Here is a 19,313-nt window from a genome sequence, read left to right as displayed (position 1 = left end):
AAATGAGGAAAATGGTTAAAAAGAAGATAAAAGGATCAGCCAAAAATGTTAGGACTTTAAATCAGTCATGGACGTTGTTTAAAAATAAGATCTTGGAAGCCCAAACCAGATGTATTCTACATATTAACAAAAGTAGCAAGAAGAGCAAATGAGAGTCAGCATGGTTAAACAATGAAGTGAAAGAGGTTATTCAAGCCAAAAGAATATCCTTCAAAGAATGGAAAAAGGATTTGAATGAATAAAATAAGAAACATAAGCACTGGCAAATGAAATGCAAAGCATTGATAAAGAAGGCTAAAAGAGAATGTGAAAAGAAACTTGCCACAAAGGCAAAAACTCACGGCAACAGGTACGGTACATCAGAAAGAAAAGGAATTTGTAGGACTGTTAGATCATGAAGGAGCAAAAGGAGCACTGATGGAGGGTCAGGCTGCAGTGACAGACTGAAGTCTATTCTGGGCTTTTGGGGAGGATGAGCTAAATATCCAATAAATAAAGAAGATGTAAGAGATCTATCTAAATCAGTAATGGTTTTCAAGGATTATTGATGTGGAGAAACTGTCAGACATACTAAGTAAAATTGACAAGTTACAGAGTGATAATCACCTGGTCCCGATGGTATACACACGCCAGGGTATTAAAAGAACTCAAATGTGAAATTGCTGATTTTGTTGTCGTTAAAATTGTCCATAGTACCTGAAGATTGGAGGGTGGCCAATGTAACATCGATTTATAAAAAGGGTTCCAGGGGTGACCTAAGAAATTACAAACCAATCATGGGATAGGAGGCAATGTTCTGTTGTGGATTAGGAATTGGTTATTGCACAGAAAATAGAGGGTAGAGTTAAATGACCATTTTTCTCAAAGAAGAAGGGTGAATAGCGGAGTGCTGCAGGAATCTGTACTTGGACTGATGCTATTAACATATTTGCAAATGATCTGGAAATCGGAAAAACAAGTGAGGTGATTAGCGCTGGCTTTTACAAAGATTTCTACCAGTGGCCGGTGAAGTAAATGCTCCAACGTTCATAGAATTCCTATGAGTACTTGCCAGCCCACAGTAGAAACCTCTAGCACAGCTTTGTAAAAGTGGACCTAAATTTGCAGATGATACAAAACTATTCAAAGTTGTTAAAGCACAAGAGGACTATAAAAATTGCAGGAAGACCTTAGGAAATCGGAAGTCTGTGTATCCAAATGGCAGATTCCTCAAATCCAACCTCCACTAGATCCACTCAAAAATTAAAACTATCCTACCCCTCCTTAAAAGGCATCTCCCTTGTTGGTAAACTTGGCTCTTCCCTCCCTTTCAGAATCACTCAGCTCTGGAACAGTCTCCCTTCCCCTCTCCGCAATTTGAGCCCCCTTCTACCATTCCGTAAGCATCTGAAGACCTGGCTCTTCTCCAGAACGTAACCCCATCCCGCTCCTGGCACTCCCACACCAACCTCTCTTCTCTCATACTTATATAATTCCACTGGAGTTCCGTTCCTTCCCTAACCATGTAAACCGTGTCGAGCTCCATCTGCGGAGATGATGCGGTATATAAACCCAAGATTTAGATTAGATTAGATTAGATTAGATGAAATTTAATGTGGACAAATGCAAAGTGATGCACGTTGGATGCTAGGGTCCACGTTGGATGCTAGCGCCGAAGAAAAAGATCCTGGTGTCATTGTTGACAATGCACTGAAACCATCCGTCCAATGTGCGGCAGTGGCCAAAAAAGCAAACACGATGCTAGGAATTATTAGGAAAGGGATGGTAAATAAGACTAGGTACCTCTGCATTACTCCATGGTGCGACCTCATCTTGTGTTCAATTCTAGTCACTGTATCTCAAATAAGATACAGCAGAATTCGAAAAGGTTCAAGGAAGAGCGGCCAAGATGATAAAAGGGATGAAACTCATCTTATATGAGGAAAGATTAAAGAGGCTGGGGCTCTTCAGCTTGGAGAAGAGACAACTGAGGGGGGCTATGACTGAGGTCTACAAAATCCTGAGTGGTATAAAATGAGTACCACAAGTGAATCATTACTCTTTCAAAAGTACAAAAACCAGGGGGCATTCGATGAAGTTACTTGGGAATACTTTGAAAACAAATAGGAGGAAATATTTATTTTTTACTCAATGAATAGTTAAGCTCTGGAACTCGTTGCCAGATTAGCGTAGCTAGGTTTAAGAAAGGTCTGGGCAAGTTCCTGGAGGAAAAGTCCATGAGAAGCCAATGCATGCCCTGGGATCGGTAGCATGTAGCATTGTTACTCTTTGGAGTTCTAGAATCTTGTTCTTCTGAGATTCTGGAATGTTGCTACTATTTGGGTTTCGGCCAGGTACTGTGACCTGGACTGGCCACTGTTGGAAACAGGAGACGGGGGTAGATAGACTCGTTGATCTTACCCAGAGGTAGAATATGGATTGACAAGACGAGCTCCAATTTTCATCTCACTTGGCAGAATTTAAATAATTAACATTCTTGAAGTTGAGAGATTTACTGAAAACTGCAAGAGCTAGTCATTGTTTCATTAATTCATGTTCCATCAACCTTGTGAAAGACTTTTAGGACAAATTCCTGCTGTGGTTGACTAGGATTGTGAATGCTTTGCTGCAAGTTAGTTTTATTACCCTTCTCATTTAAAAAAAAATAATCTATTATTCCTTCATTTCAAAAGAAGACAAATTTGGATGTCTTTATGTGTGCTGGTCCCACCCAATGGTTAACATTGAAAGGTCTCCTGAGCTCCTAAGCCAATACAGAGGGAAAAGGGACTTGTAGACTGCCTTTTTGTTGCTTTGGCATTTCAAAGCTTACATTCAAAGCAGTGTCTTGTCCAGGGTCACAAGGAGCAGCACTGGGATTTGATCTCACAACCTCTGGGTGCAGAGGCAGCAGCTCAACCAGTGAGCCATAGCCCTTCCTCTCTCGCCACCAGTATTAAATGAAATTTTGCATCATTGATATCGTCTAACTAGAGATGCTAAGAAGTTCTAGGTTATGCACAGACTGATCCAGACCAGGTCTTATCACCTTTGAATCCGAGCTAATTTCTCTAAGAAAAGCAGAAAATCTCAAGTTTAGAGATATGAAGGGGTAGACTAATGAGCTTAATGACAAGTTACTTCTAATCATATTCCTGCTACAGGTTTTGATGAATTCAAACACATCAATATTTCACTTTAAGGACCCGACTGACCGATATTCAGACTACAGGAGGCAAGCAGGCTAACTCCCACAGTTGGTGGTGACCATGGCTATTTAATTCCCATTCATGACCCATTCATTCGTCTTACCCATCTGATGTCCTCAACCGTGGAAATTTTAAGAAGAATGTTTAGGTAGGAGTCATCATTATTAATATAAAACTGAAATGAAAGGATTTTTATCATCTTTGCTCAATGGATTAATGAGTGCTCTTTACAGCGATATATTTGAAACTCAGCTTGAGTTGGAGGCGATCCATTATGGAGTAAAAGACCGAATTTGACAACGGCATTTATACGCATGGGATTTTAACCACGAATACGTTGATCTCACAGTTCTCACTGGGACTCGGCCGTGCTGAAGGTCCGCGATTTTTTGAAGATTGCCTGAAAGATCACTGAATGAATATGGCCAATTAAGATAAGTACATGACTTTAAGCAACTGCGTATGTTTCATCTCTTTTGGTGCCCTCAAGAAAGGCTCACAACAATTTGGTAATAGGAAGGTTGGTTTATTAGGGATGTGCTGTGATGGTTCCCTTCATCATGGGGGCCTTAATACGGCCGTATTGAGCATATCACTTAATATTTGAATATTTAACAATATTTTAGAAATTTATATTGTACCATTTGAGGGATATCAGAATCAATTGAAATATATAAAAGAGCATTACTTTGTGACATTAAGGATTTGAATGCCAGATACTGAATTATTTCCCATTATTAGTAATAACATGGATATTCAATGCCAGGCCATTTCCGGTGGTCAACATTGAATATCTGGGGGGGGGGGGGCGGAGTTGTTTAAATATTTTAATTATTTAATCCAAAAAACAAAGTACGAAATCAACTAAATAAAAATTTTAAAAACCTCTCGTCTCGATCAACCCACCTGCTTTAATGTTAAGGTACCACCAGTAAGCCCCATTCCTCTCATATCTTCTAAATAAACAAATCCATTGCCACCACAGAATAACACGTACCCCACTATTATCCTTCCAATGATTGACAATAACTATTAAAAAATCTAACTCTGAAAGAGTTAATGACTGCCAAATAATAACTTTCAGTGACAAATGAATGTCTATTCCCAAAATAGCAGTTTTCCTTGGCCTCCCATCTTGCAAATTTGGACACTCATATATCAATTGAGTCAACGTTTCTACTGATCCCTTTAAAAGACCAGCAAGAACCATTAGATTCTTTTCTCATTTTTTTTCTTTGTTTTAAGAGGTGTTCACTGAGAATGACGAAAAAGAAAAAAAAAAAATGTGACTGTGTAACTGATGCTGAAAAAGAGGAACATACACTCGACAGTCAAAAGACGGTCACTATGCAGCAGTGAGACTAGTGGTCTCAAACTCGCAGCCCGCCAGGTACTATTTTGAGGCCCTCGGTTTGTTTATCATAATCACAAAAGTAAAATAAAACAGCTTCTTCATCATATGTCTCTTTAGCTATAAATTACAATATTATTATTAAGACTTAGCCAAAAGGAAAGATTTATAAACTAGAGAGTTTATACCTCATGCAAAATTGTCATTTCTTTAATAAGACATTAACTATTTTTTCTGAGGCCCTCCAAGTACCGACAAATCCCAAATGTGGCCCTGCAAAGGGTTTGCGTTGGAGACTACTGAGTTAGACTGTCTTGCAAATCATATTCCCACCCTTGTTGTGTCCCAACACAAAGTTGGTGAAAAATTGCATCCATATATAAATCACAGCTGCTGTTCCAGTTGTAGCACTGAATGTCTTGTTAATTAGTCCCACCCCCCCCCCCCCCATTTTTTTTTTTGTTTTAACTAAGCCACGATAGAGGTTTCTATCATGGCCCGGAGCACTAAATGCTCCGACGCTCATAAAATTCATATGAGCATCGGTATAGCGTCGGAGCATTTAGCACTCCAGGCTATGGTAGAAACCTCTACCGCAGCTTAGTAAAAGATTATCGATTGATTGATTGGTTTTATTTATTTATTTGGAACATTCTATACTAGGGGTGTCCACCTTTTTGCTTCCCTGGGCCGCATTGGCCGAAAAAATGTTTCTGGGGCCGCACAAATATGTAAATGCTTCAGCAAGACAGAGGAGGGAGACGACAAGATGGTAAACACCTGGGGGTAGCAGAGGAAAACACTCCATCGCCCTCAACCAGGGCCACACAAAATACTTCACGGGGCCGCAGGTTGGACATCCCTGTCCTATACCGTAATTCCATAGGTCAAAGCGGATAGAAAGGCATTTCATAAATGCTAAAACATTCAAAGCAGAGTGTCTCGTGTCTGTCCCCCGCAGGGGCCCAGTCAGCCATCTTTCAATTAGTTCATTAAAGGCTTGGTCAAAAAAGTGGGTTTTCAGAGCTTTCTTAAATGCTGGGAGTCCGATTGTGAGCCTGCCGGGACAGATAGGGGAAACGCTCAATGTATTTAATGTATTGTAAACCGCTTTGGGGGAATTTCTTCATGAAAAGACAGTTAATAAATCCCAATAAATAAATCATTTTTGGCCTTTGTAAATTTACCCCCTCCTTTACAAAGCCACGCTAGCGTTCTTAGCACCGGCCACCGCGGCAACAGCGCCGATGCTCAAAGAATTCCTATGAGCGTCCGAGCTGTTACTGCGGCGGCCGACGCTAAAAACGCTAGCTTTGTAAAGGCGGGGAGTTAACCAGTTAAGTCAATATTCAGTGCTGCCTGGTTAAATTTATAGTGGCCAAAGATAAGACTTCTATTTGCGTGTCCTGATTTGGTCGGCCAGCACTGTTTATGTTTAGCCACTAACTACAAATATGCAGTGTAGATAACCAGTGATCTCATGCCGAATATGTGCCTCTAGCCACCTAAGCACCATTTAACTGGTTAGCTCCATTTCTGGCTGCTTAAATAGCCCTGAATAGCAGCCGGTGAAATGTTTTATAAGTATTGTACAAGCACGGAAAAGTTATAAGATAATGGAGTCCTTTCCCGATATTTGCGATACTTTTAACTGCATGCCTCAATAGTCTAGGATAATTATTTTAGTTTTCTTTGGCATTTCAAACTGAACCAGTGAACATTTTCTATGTCAGGAAGCAATCAGAGGCTCCATGTTTACAGTAAAGTGTAGTTACTTACCTGTAACGTAGGTTCTCCGTGGACAGCAGGATAGTCAGCCTATCCTGCTGTCCACGGAGAACCTACGTTACAGGTAAGTAACTACACTATTCTGACCATTCATTGTGAAACTAACTAGTCAAGGGGCAGGTCCATGGGTGGAGTTTGGCCATAGGCAGACAGAAGAGCACCTCGCCTTGGGATACAGACAGTCTAACCAATAATCGAGTCTTTATTAAACCAGTGGCCCCCAACAAGGATCCAAGTTTGGCTACAGCCACGACTTAACCTGTTAACAGATATGTTCCCCCTGATTCTATATAGGGCACCTAAGATTTGGGTGTGCTTCCGAGATGTGTGTTAATTAGCCAATCAATCAATGACATCCATTATAATTTGCCTGCGTATCTGGCTGTACGCTATCCTATAAGGCAGACCGCCTAGTTCCAACAGCGAGCAGCTCAAAGGGAGGTGTGGCCATGGTCACGGCAGGGGCGTTCCAAGAGGTTACGCACATAGTCACAGAACACTGCCCCAGTGCACCTAACGTAGGCACCAACGTTTTCACCAGGTTTCAACAGGCGTAAGTTTGGCGCCCAGCGTTAGGCATACCCGGCACCAAAAGCCCAAATTCTCAAACTGGTGCTGATTTTCTAGGTGCCAAAACCTTCGTTAAAAATGCTGTCCAAGTGCCATTTTTAACCAAGATTTGAGGCGCATACCGGCGCCTAGAGTATCGGCGCTGGAATCGCGCCTATGTAGGCTCTTTAGGGCTGACAAATGCCAAAGCAGGCATGGCCAATGCCGGAAGTGGCATTAGGGGACCTAAAGCACCTAGGTAGTCGCGATTCATGCAAAGATAGGCGCCAGAAATGTAGGCCTGGAAAACCCTAACCTAGCTTTCACATTGGCACAATTCTGAAGCCGGTGCCGAAGCACGATCGACGCGCTTTTAAGGTGCCCGCTGTTATCGGCACTGGTTCGAGAAACCGGGCCTGTGATTCTAAAAAAAGGTGCATGCTCCTTATAGAATCACACTTCGTGCTGGGGTACCCCCCCCCCCATTCTAGTTAAGTAAGCACATAAACTTAGAAACCCTAAAAAGCTCTCCTAACTTCATCCACCAAGCTAAACCAATCAGTGCCCAGTTCACTGTCAGGTGACTCCACATATCTAGACACGGCCCAGCATTGAACATCCAGGCTCACCTCAGCCTGTCGTGGTTAGCGGCTTCAAACCACTGAGCGCCCCCAGCTCAGTACTGGCCCCCACATTAACAAGGGCCGTTCTTCATCTCTTTTTCTCTTACCTGAAGATAGTGGTAACCTCGGTCTTTGGCCTTTGCCTCCTGAAGCATCAGCACCTTGTCCTGGTTTCCTGAGCCCGGATACGCCTCTCTGGCCTGCCTCACAGTCAAGCTGTGCCAGGCGCTCCTTTTAAGCGTCTGCCCATCAAGTGACAGTGACATTCCGGCACACGCCAAACACTTGCCCTCCCCTCCGCTTTTCAAACTCTTCAAGGTTAAGTCTCTGAAGGCACTTTCGGGGGTGTCCACACAGTACTGGGTGCTCTGGTCCATCGCATGTCTACCCGAGATCATGAAGCTGCTGTCGCTATCCAAATTGTCATCAGAGCTCCACCAGCCTGTAATCTTGGTCCTGTGCTTGGAGCTCACTTTTCGGTCTTTGCTTTTGCTCCGTTTGCTGTGCTTAGACTGGTGGTGCTGGTGGTGGTAACCATCGCTGCCTCGAGCTTCCTGTTTGTTGCCATTAAATTCCCGTTTCATGGGGGCCTCTAGGGAATGGGACTTAGCAAAGAGCTTTTGGACAGAATGGACCAGGTGCCGAATTCTACTGGGGCTCTCACTTCGCTGCTCTGCGGCACTGGTCCTCTGGTACTGCAGGGTATGAAATCCGTCATGGTGAAGAGGGAGTTGCTTTTCAAACTGGTCCAGCAGGTTAGGGGGCAAGCGATTGATTTTGCCTGATGGGTGGGCTGCTGCCGCCGCCATACATTCATCACACGAGTCAAACTGCTGCGGGTTGTGATGCATTCTGGGGAAAGTGCTGCAGCTAGCAGACAGTGGTTCGGGCATGCTCATTGGCCCACCTGGGCACTCAGGGGGGTTTCCTGTATTCCTAGAAGAAGAATGATGGTCCACAGAACATGAATTGGTGAGGCTGAAGAGATAGTTTGGCCGAGAATCCCGGCGGTGCACGTATTCCAAAGGTCTGTTGCAGTCTTCGGGGATGCAGCGGTAAGGATGCCCTGTGGAATACTGTGATTGGCTGCGCCCGCCATGATATCTTCTCATGGTGTCAGTACTGGAAGCCCGACATCTTGATTACTTTGCTGTCCATCCCCACGTTCACCTAGAAGAGGAGAGAAAACACAGCAAAGCATCGTTAAAACGCAGCTCTTTCCCATCTTTAAATGAGAACTAGGCAGCGCAGTTTTGAAACGTGACTTACAATTCCTACGGTCCATGAAGAGCACGCGCCGAAAGTGTCTAACTATTTATCACTGGGAGTCAAAAGCCGCATATACCTGCCAGAGGAATTGCAAGCAGCTATGTGTTAACTGTTTGTGATTTTCTTTATTAGGATTTATTCACTGCTTTTTTGAAGGGATTCACTCAAGGCGCTGTACAGCAATAAACAATTACAGCAGAAAATAATAATCCAAAGTGTGACATAGTATACTACATTATAATGTCAACACGGTGACCTGTCAAAAGCGCACTGACAATTGCGTGCAGGACGTATACAAGCCGCCGCTTCCGCAGTTTTAAAGCCTTACTGTTAGCGCTGTGAGGTGGAGTATGTGGGGAGGAACCCCCACTACATGTACAAGTCCTCACGCTCCCGTTGGGGGTGTGGGGAGGAAACCCCCCCCCCACTACACAGAAAAACTCCCAACCACCGAAACCTGAAAGGAAAATGGGAGTTTTCAGTGTACTGGGGGGGCCCCACGGGAGCACAAGGACTTGTACATGTACCTCCCCTCATAGTGCTACCCACAATTTAAAGCGCGCCTTTGTTGTGCACTCAATTGTTATGGAACCATCAACACAATATGCAATAAAAGATTTTAGTAGACAGCGTAAGGTGTAAGCAAAGATGGAATGTATAGGTAGATTAAATAGAGTAAGATGAGTCAGAAAATAAGGGGATTCATTTAAAGAAATTTGCACAGGAGGTCAAACGTCAAGAAGTTCTTCTTCACCCAGAGAGTGGTAGACAACCGGAACGCTCTTCCGGAGTCTGTTATAGGGAAAACACCCTCAGGGACTCAAGACAAAGTTGGACAAGTTCCTGCTAAACTGGAATGTATGCAGGTGAGGCTGGACTTATTTAGAGCACTGGCCTTTGACCTAAGGGCCGCCGCGGGAGCGGACAGCTAGGCACGATGGACCACTGGTCTGACCCAGCAGCGGCAATTCTTATGTTCTTATGAATATTATCTCAGCTAGGGTAGGAATGGATAAACGTGCCCTGCTACAGATTGTGCGGTCAAGGGTCACGCCTTGTGCGTGTGACCAGAGAGTTAGTTACTTCTTTCATTAACCCTTTCAGGACCAAGGGACATATTTGTCCCATAACTTTAAAATCCTATAAATTTTGATTGGGATAGTCTACAGTTCTAAATTTGATATGTACGGATTCCATATGATACTGCCTTTATGTAAACAAACTGGTTCCGACATTCATTCATTAGCGTCGTTGCCAGATTGACGAGAAGATTCACTTGCCACACTGTCCATAAGCCAGAAGTGTGATTTTTTAAATAAAAATAATGATATTTCACAAAAAAAAATCAATTTTTTGGCATCTGCAAGCCCTTTTTACCATAAAAATGTCGTCAAAACCACAAAAATTGGCCTACGATCCTTATGGTCCTGAAAGGGTTAAAGACCAGGTTGAAGAGTCAAGCTTTCACCTGCTTTCTGAAGCACAGATAATCTTGTGTTAAACGAAGCCTTTCAGGGAGTGCTTTTCAGAGGGTGGGGGCTACTCCAGAAAAGGCTATTAGTGGCATTTTCCAAAACACTAAAACACCCCAAAAAACGGCATAACTCGGCCCTCAGATGTCCTAAGCACCAGGATGTCCAAGTGCCAGGTTTCAGTTGGTATAAATCCTTGCACCCAGTCCGGCATGGAAATCAGCAGTATTCTACAAATGGCGGTGCAGTTTGGACACCGTTCATGGAGTGGGTTGTATAAAGAGGTGAAATGCCCACCCATTTGGTGTTATTTTAGTTAACGCACTTGTGTGATCACATACTCAACTCAAAACGCACCAACCATCGTTTGCATGCATATGGAGAACTTTTCGATGGCTGTAATTTATTTGGTGTTGTATTGTTGTTGTTTTTTTATGATTATGTATGTATTTTGTGAACCGCTTAAGTTTAAGCGGGTAATACATTTTTAAATAACTAAATATGCAGGAGCATATCCAGAGATCCAATTGGGTTGGGCCTGGATCCAAGTTGAGTGGACAGAAGAACCCTGCACCACAATGGAACCCATCTCCCACTTTCCCACCTGGGCAATACAGTATCTCAAGCTTCCCCCTTTAAACCACCCCCCCCCCCCCCGCTTCCACTGCTATAATTTAGGTGTGAAAAATACAAAACACAGGTGTGAATATTTACACCTCTAGGGCAATGTAAGCAAGAGTTGGGCAATGCTGGAATTAAAGGAGTCACTTATTACATAAGAACATAAGCAATGCCTCTGCTGGGTCAGACCTGAGGTCCATCGTGCCCAGCAGTCCCCTCACGCGGCGGCCCAACAGGTCCAGGACCTGTGCAGTAATCCTCTATCTATACCCCTCTATCCCCTTTTCCAGCAGGAAATTGTCCAATCCTTTCTTGATCCCCAGTACCGTACTCTGCCCTATTACGCTCTCTGGAAGCGCATTCCAGGTGTCCACCACACCATTAAGTGCTCAATGAACCAAAAACCATTCTGTACTACTCTGACACTGCACTTATGATAATACACTCAGCATTTCTTTCTGTGGCATTTCAAATGTGTCCTCCCCTTCATGGTTATTTGGTGTGGCAAAGCGGAGGGGAAATAAATGTTAGTCAGAGTGATAGCTGAAATTATAGAACTCATAAATTAGCGACAGGTGATAACAACACCAAACTGCCTTCCAGAAATCCCGGTTGTCTGTGCCAGGCAGAGCTGCTGACAAGACGATCTAAGGAGGCCGACTTCAGACTGATGTAGCAACGTAAGATATTTCTAGAAGAGACCAAAGCCTTGAAACTTGTGATAGAACATCTGTCAAGTTTACAACTTTCTATTTCAAGGTTACCATAAAAACACAGGCAGTAATCTGACAAGCTCATTTTTCCCTGCTGTGGAGAATTTGGTTTTATTCTGTAACTTCTTTTGTCATGCGGAGCCAAGCCTTACAGATCACAAATCATAATGAAAATCTCCAACAATGAGATCTGGCAACTAGAGCAGTGGTTCCCACCCATGTCTTGGAGGACCCCCCCAGGCCAATCGGGTTTTCAGGCTAGCCCTAATGAATATGCATGAGAGAGTTTTGCATATAATGGAAGTGACAGGCATGCAAATCTGCTCCATGCATATTCATTAGGGCTAGCCTGAAAACCCGATAGGCAACAGTTCCAAAGTTTCTCACTGGATGAATAGGATTTCAGTGTCCACTCTCATTTATCTTAAATCAGGTCAGTCAAAGGTGAGGGCCTAACAGAACTGACAGGAAACAATACTGTGTAAAGGGATCTCAAAGTCCCTCCTTGAGGGCCACAATCCAGTCGGGTTTTCAGGATTTCCCCAATGAATATGCATTGAAAGCAGTGCATGCACTAGATCTCATGCATATTCATTGGGGAAAATCCTGAAAACCCAACTGGATTGTGGTCCTCAAAGAGGGCCTTTGAGACCCCTGGTGTAAACAGGAGGCTATAACTTCCACAAACATGTGTCTAGGCCAGGGGTAGGCAATTCTGGTCCTTGAGAGCCAGAGCCAGGTCAGGTTTTCAGGATATCCACAATGAATATGTATGAGATGGATTTGCATGCACCACCTCCTTGAGATGCAAATCTATCTCATGCATATTTATTGTGGAGATCCTGAAAACCTGACCTGGCTCCAGCTCTCGAGGACCGGAATTGCCTACCCCTGGTCTAGGTTAACCAACTTCATTCCTGCATGACAGCACCCACTGCTATTAGGGACTAGCTAAAATGTGGATCTTAACCATATACCCTTAAAAATCTTACCTTGGGGGTGGAGCAAGATCCGTAAGGTCCGCACGAGTTAAAACAAGAATCTCTGTGGAGCCCACGTCACGGCTGCTTTCTTTTTAAGGCCATGCGCTTTAGCTACGCAGGATCCATGGATAGATAGAAGGCATTTGGGACAATGGGGCACAGAAAAACTGGGCACAACAAAAGGGAGAACTAGGATGAGTATTCAGTGCCAGCAATCCCAACCACCAACAGAAAAGAAGCCAGCAAAGGTAGAAGTTAAAAAGGGGATCTCGTGGACCCCACAGAACTAAAAGCACATGGCCTTAAAAAGAAAGCAGCCGTGATGTGGGGTTCGCCGAGATCCTCATTTTTTTAACTTCTGCAGACCTCATGGATCCCGTTTACCCTCAAGGTGAGATTTTTAAGGGCGTGCAGTTAAGATCCGTGGGGTCCGCATTTTACCCAGCCCCCTGCTTTGATGGTACCGAGATCCTCCTCCAACGCCACACACACAGCTCCGCCAATGCACCCCACTCCTGCCCTGCCTGTACCTAATGGCTAATGCAGTAGCCTGAAAACTTGGGAAACTGGGTTCAATTCCCACTGAGACTCTGGGCAAGTCATTTAACCCTTCATTGCCCCTGGAAAAAAATAAGTACCTACATATAATATGTAAGGCGACATATCAAATCCTAACCCATTTCCCAGCCCTCACACACAGCACTGCCAATGCACCTCACTCCTGCTCTGCAGCACGCCATAGCGGGATCGTCAGAAAGAATGCGTCAGGTGGGTAACTTGCCTCAGATGTGAAGCCCATGGGCATTAATGCACCTTGCCAAGGTGTAGACCACCAGGGGCTTCCTGAAGTCCTCCTATAGCCACTCGGGAGACTGCTGCTGATTCACCATGTCATGAGAGGAGACCTTTCCCTCCAAAACAGAAGAGATTTTGCAACATATGACCTCAGCAGCCTGCAGCTGGCTGCCAAGTCACTGACACAAGCCCTGCTGATGCCCAGGATCAGCACTCCTGCATATTCTGTGCTGGACTCTGCTGCAGAGCTGGCTGGCGCGAGGAGGAGAGAGCTCTTAAAGGCTGGACAGCCCTCTCCAATGTGCTGCCCGGGGAATCCTGCCTCTGCTCTGAGAGTCACTCTGCTAATCTCTCCCTTGTTACCGCCTGTCACGGGCATTGCCATTGCTCCCACTATAAACGAGCAAACCACTTATCCTCCAGCTCTGCTTAGTTAATTAGCAGTCCGTATTTGCAATCTTGTTAGCATATTTCATTAGTGCTACTCGCACGGTATGAATGCGGCTTAAAGAATCTGACTTGTGAAGAGAAGCAACGGCATTTTCAAAGCTAGAGCCTGGAACATCTCAATCTTTTGCTCATTACTCGATCTTTTATCGGCGCTTTTCTTTTTGTTTCAGAGCAGCACAGATCACAGGAGTAAAAATCACTGGACGGATCCTTAATTTGGATTCTCTGAGAGTGTATTGTAGGAGAAGATGGAGGAGCAGAAAACCAGGAAGCGGAGATTCCAATCCCACTGCTGCTCCGTAAGACCCTGAGCACGTCAATTAAATTGTCACTCCTCCATTGCCTCAGATATGAGTTTCAAGTTTCAATTTATTTGATATACCACAAATACAGCCACAGTTAGCCTAAGCGGTTTACAATAATAATATATTATTAAAAGAAAATTAAAAAGACATAACAAGGGCGGCAATAAACAAAAACATAAATTCAACCAACATTCAAACAAAAATGAGTTCAAGGGGGATAAAGAAAGAGGAGGTTACAAATAAAAGCAAAAAGGTTGGGGAAGGGAAGGGAAGTCACCATGAAATTCTGCCCAAACAACTAACAATATAAGCTAAGAAGTCGAGAAGAAATGGTGATCCATAGCACGAGTAAAGTAAGGAAAAAGGTCGAGAGCGGAAAGCCAATGACTTCAATTGTGCCTTAAAAGTCGCAAAAGATTTTTCGATGCGGAGGTAGTAGGGTAAGGAATTCCAAAGTATGGGAGCCATAACGGAGAAAGAGGAATTCCTATGAAAAATCGAGAAATAATTGTCGACATGAAGGGACAATCATAACAGCTACACTGGCTGTCGATGGAAGCTCGTGTAAAGTTTAAGTTCGCCTGCCTCTGTTTTAAAGTTTCCTACGGTCTAACCCCTAAATACATCACTGACCTATTCTCCTTCTCAGCCAACAAACACAAGAGAAGCTCCCACTCGCACTTCGTTTCTCCCCCGGTTAGAGGATGCAAACTAAAAAAACACCATGAGCATCTTCTCTCACATCAGGCTGCTCTATGGGGTAAAGACCTAGAACAACTCCTATTGCCCACCACTTATGAGGTATTCAGGAAATGCCTCAAAACTCACCTATTCCTAAAATACCTAGACAGCTGACCCACTTCCCTCTTTCCCCTCTCTTGCCCTTTCTCCCCATTGTTCCCACATCCCTTAAGTTAACTCAACTTGTACGTCAACTCAACTTGTACTCCACTAATCTTTTGTAAACCGCATAGAACTTAACGGTATTGCGGTATATACTCTGTTATTATTATTATTTATTATTAAATGTTGCTGAGATGAACCTAGTGTTCTTTGTGGTGAATATGGAACCAGAAGACTATAAGAAAGAAGGAAGAAGATGGCAAATGAGAATGTTGTATTTGAAAGGAGGGGAATTCCCACTCGATCTGAATGTAACCCACCTTGAACTACTATTGAAAACGTGTGAGCTAAATTCAAATACCTCTAAAGTCATCTCAGCTGTAAAACATTCCACCACAGGTCCTACAGGCCTAACGCAGGAACAAAGCAATCATTCAGTGGAAACTAACTTCAAGTCTTCTCTATGTGCAGCTCTCATTCTTCTGGACCTTAAAGCGTTGGCTTTGTTTCTGATTGACTCTAAAAGGTCTCAGGGATAGCCAAAATGTAATAATAAAAGTAGGCAAGTAAATGCATAAATACAGGTATTCTATAAGCCAGTGTGCAAATGTCAAACATGCCCCTGACCTGTCCAAGCCCCTTCCAGCCCTTCCAAGCCCCTTCCAGATCTACTTCCCTCATGTTCGTGTTCCCCTCCCAGGTTGACGTTATATCCCTCCCAGGTCCAGGCTGGAATTTCTGTGCACAATTTTCAAAATACCAATTGGGATAATTAGTCACAGAAGTGATCATTATTGCCAAAGCGTACCTCATTAGCTTGATATGCATTCTATAAACTGTGCAGTAGTTACAAAGTTGCAGGCACAACATTCTAGAATTAGGGAGAATTTGTCCCCATCCTCATCCCCACAGTTAACTGCAGGAAACCATCCCCTTGTCATTCTTTAAGGGGAGAGAGGAAACAATCAGAATATGAATTGGCCTAGCCACCAACTCTCTAGCCTTGCATTGAAGAATGTTGGTCTAGAAGGATTGAGATTGAGATAGACACTAAAGAAGGACACGGGATGGTTTCCAGCCACCGACCCTCAAGCCTTGCATTGAAGAATACTGGTGTAGAAGGACTGAAGTTGAGACGGACACTAAAGAAGGACACAGGATGGTTTCCAGCCATTGACCCTCAAGCCTTGCATTGAAGAATGCTGGTGTAGAAGGACTGAAGTTGAGATGGACACTAAAGAAGGACACAGGATGGTTTCCAGCCACCGACCCTCAAGCCTTGCATTGAAGAATGCTGGTGTAGAAGGACTGAAGTTGAGACGGACACTAAAGAAGGAGACAGGATGGTTTCCAGCCATTGACCCTCAAGCCTTGCATTGAAGAATGCTGGTGTAGAAGGACTGAAGTTGAGACGGACACTAAAGAAGGACACAGGATGGTTTCCAGCCATTGACCCTCAAGCCTTGCATTGAAGAATGCTGGTGTAGAAGGACCGAGGCTGAGACAGACACTAAAGAAGGACACGGGATGGCTTCCAGCTACTGACCCTCAAGCCTTGCATTGAAAAATGCTGGTGCAGAAGGACTGAGGTTGAAATAGCCACTAAGGAATTACATGGGATGATTTCCCATGGTTATCTCCATGGCACTCAGTGCTACTGGCTATCTGAACTGTGGTGTTGAAAATAGAAAGTATATTTAAACACTACTAGCAGGTTTGTTTGTTTTTAAATGCTGACCATGGTGTTTGAGCCTTGCATGTATAGACACCAAATAATTAGCAAAGCCACAAAAGTATATGTTAATTTACTTTTAAGGCATACATTTTTAAATGGGGGATTAAGGAAAGATTGCCCCTTTAATGACTCATTTAAATGCTTGACTGAAACAGCAATTTTATGAAATCTGTGCATGCCTTGGACCAACAGGGAATTTTTTTAATTCTGCATGTGTTCTCATTATAAAATTGGAAATACACATATATGGTGGCGGAGTATTCTACTGGTTAATGCAGTGCCCTGAAACCCAGAGGAACCAGGTTCGATTCCCGCTGTAACTTCTTGTGACCTTGAGCAAGTCACTTAACCCTCTATTGCCACAGGTATAAAATAAGACCCTTTATAGAATACGTAAACCACTTTGGTTTTAACCACAGAAAGGCAGAATATTAAATCCCATCTCTCTTATTGGACATCCCAAACTATATCCAAAACACCCTCTTGAAATCTCTGTATTGCAGCCCTCTACCCATATAAACAATGTCTTCTGGAATAGCCATATTTTTAAGGAATAGCCAAGCTAAGTGTGTAAATGCTGCTTCTGAAATGATATCTACAAGCTCAAGTTTGGATTTTCAGAGTACTAAGAGTCCTGTGTTTATGCTAGTTGAAATTAGAGAATGACACGGTGACAAAATTCATCACCGCTCCCGTCCCCGCAGATAACTGCGGGAAACCATCTTCATGTCATTCTTTAAGGAGAGAGGGAAGAATCAGAGTATAATTGGGCACAACCACTGATCCGCAAGCTTTGCTTTGAAGAATGCTGAGATTGAGCAGCAACATTCCAGAGCAGATATTGTGATGTCATAATGCCTCATTCCACCAGTGCCTAAGAGCCAATCACATCAGTGATGTCACAATGGCTTCATTATCCTTGGCTCACATAAGAATCAGAGTATGAATGGCCACAACCACTGACCCGCAAGCTTTGCTTTGAAGAATGCTGGTGTAGAAGGACCGAGGTTGACATAGACACTAGAAAATGACATGGGATTATTTCCCACGGTTATCCGCGGGGGACGGGAATGGTGATGAATTTTGTCACCGTGTCATTCTCTAGTTGAAATTAAGCAGAATTCCCAGCTTGTTTAACTGCTTTGTTCTTGGGGTTGGAAATCTGAGCAAAACCCAGTCAGGAAGCTAAAGTCCTAGGAGGTCAAATCCCCTAGCGACCGGTCACACCACTTGATGTCAACTTAACAAGCAAAGAGCACTGGTTCCTGTTTTAAATAAGAATGCCTTGTAGCAAATCCAACTTACAAAACATCCAGTGATTGAATTATGTATTTCCTGTCTCCTTCCTTCTGTTCATTACAATTAGCTAACATAGCAATAATGATAGCTAGCATGGCAAGCTTTTATCTGTTGTACCCTGCTTTACGTAAACAATCACTCCTCTCCAAAAATAATATAATCGGCAGATCCAATCATACATAAAGTAACCAGCAGACCACCAAATCTCAGATTCTAGGGAGGTGAAAAGTTGTGATTTGGTGCTTGGAAATGAATTATGCAGAATCATTCCAAGAACTTTTCAACTTTTCAATCTATGCAGCAGGGCTTTCCCTAGAGCCTTAGTGAAAGATCTCAGATCTTTACACGCCAGGAGCTGGATGTTTTACGGAAATGAACAGCAAGTGCTGTGTGCCAGCGTTAGCCCTGGCCATTAACGGTGGCAACTGTCCATTTGGAGTGTGCTCTTTAAAAGGAAATTGCATTCTCTATTGAACTAAATGGAGTTTTGCTCCCATTCACGTCAATGAGAAAAGATTTATAAAAAGCAGAACGCACATTGGGACAGTACCAAGGCAAATGGCTACGGCAGTGCTTAATGCTTCTGGAAGAACATTGCATATGCTACATCCACATTTTCCTGATTTAATCACCAGATATAGCTTATAGAAGAATCTCTGTCAGTTGCATAAGTATGAAAGAGACTTTCTTCCAGCATTTCCAGGTGAAGCTCTTCTAAGGCCCTTCCACAGAAAGACCCACGCTGGAAAGAAGGGCCGGCAGAGAGAAGAGATGCCGGCGTCGGGAGATCGCTTACAGGATGTGCCTCTACTTTGTGAGAGGCACATCCTATAGACCAGTGGTTCCCAACCCTGTCCTGGAGGACCACCAGGCCAATCGGGTTTTCAGGCTAGCCCTAATGAATATGCATGAGAGAGATTTGCATATAATGGAAGTGACAGGCATGCAAATCTCCTCCATGCATAATCATTAGGGCTAGCCTGAAAACCCGTTTGGCCTGGTGGTCCTCCAGGACAGGGTTGGGAACCACTGATCTAGACAGACACCTCTCCTCTTCCCCAGTGTACTGTGACACCCCAGAAGTCTCAGGAGGCACACAGTTTGTGATACACTGTATTCCAGGTTAAATGTACAGGGCTGTGTATGCCTTTCAGCATTATAGAAATGATCTAATCTAATCTTTGATTTTTTTAATACCGATTCATTCCAACAAGAGTTCTCGACTCGGTTAACAAAATATTAATAAAATTATACAGGAGATTAGAACAGAAACTATATCTTTTAGGCCATAATTTTATCTTTTATGATTGATTATTTGAAAAAGAAGGA

The 19,313-nt window shown here is 43.5% G+C and overlaps 1 protein-coding gene across 2 annotated transcripts in view; it reads right to left on the bottom strand.

Annotated features, from left to right (window-relative positions):
* Positions 1-19,313, bottom strand: part of DLGAP3 (DLG associated protein 3) — a 249,508-nt gene that overhangs the window by 89,703 nt on the left and 140,492 nt on the right. For both annotated transcript variants that reach the window (XM_033953585.1, XM_033953586.1), the window contains exon 2: positions 7,607-8,669. In XM_033953585.1, coding sequence (XP_033809476.1) covers positions 7,607-8,611 — 1,005 coding nt within the window. In that variant the 5' untranslated portion in view covers positions 8,612-8,669. The remainder of the gene's footprint in view (positions 1-7,606; positions 8,670-19,313) is intronic.

Source organism: Geotrypetes seraphini, chromosome 8, assembly GCF_902459505.1.
Source record: "Geotrypetes seraphini chromosome 8, aGeoSer1.1, whole genome shotgun sequence".
Lineage (NCBI taxonomy): Eukaryota > Metazoa > Chordata > Amphibia > Gymnophiona > Dermophiidae > Geotrypetes > Geotrypetes seraphini.
The sequence above is the reverse complement of the archived record's forward strand: the minus strand, read 5'-3'. Positions and strand labels throughout refer to the sequence as shown.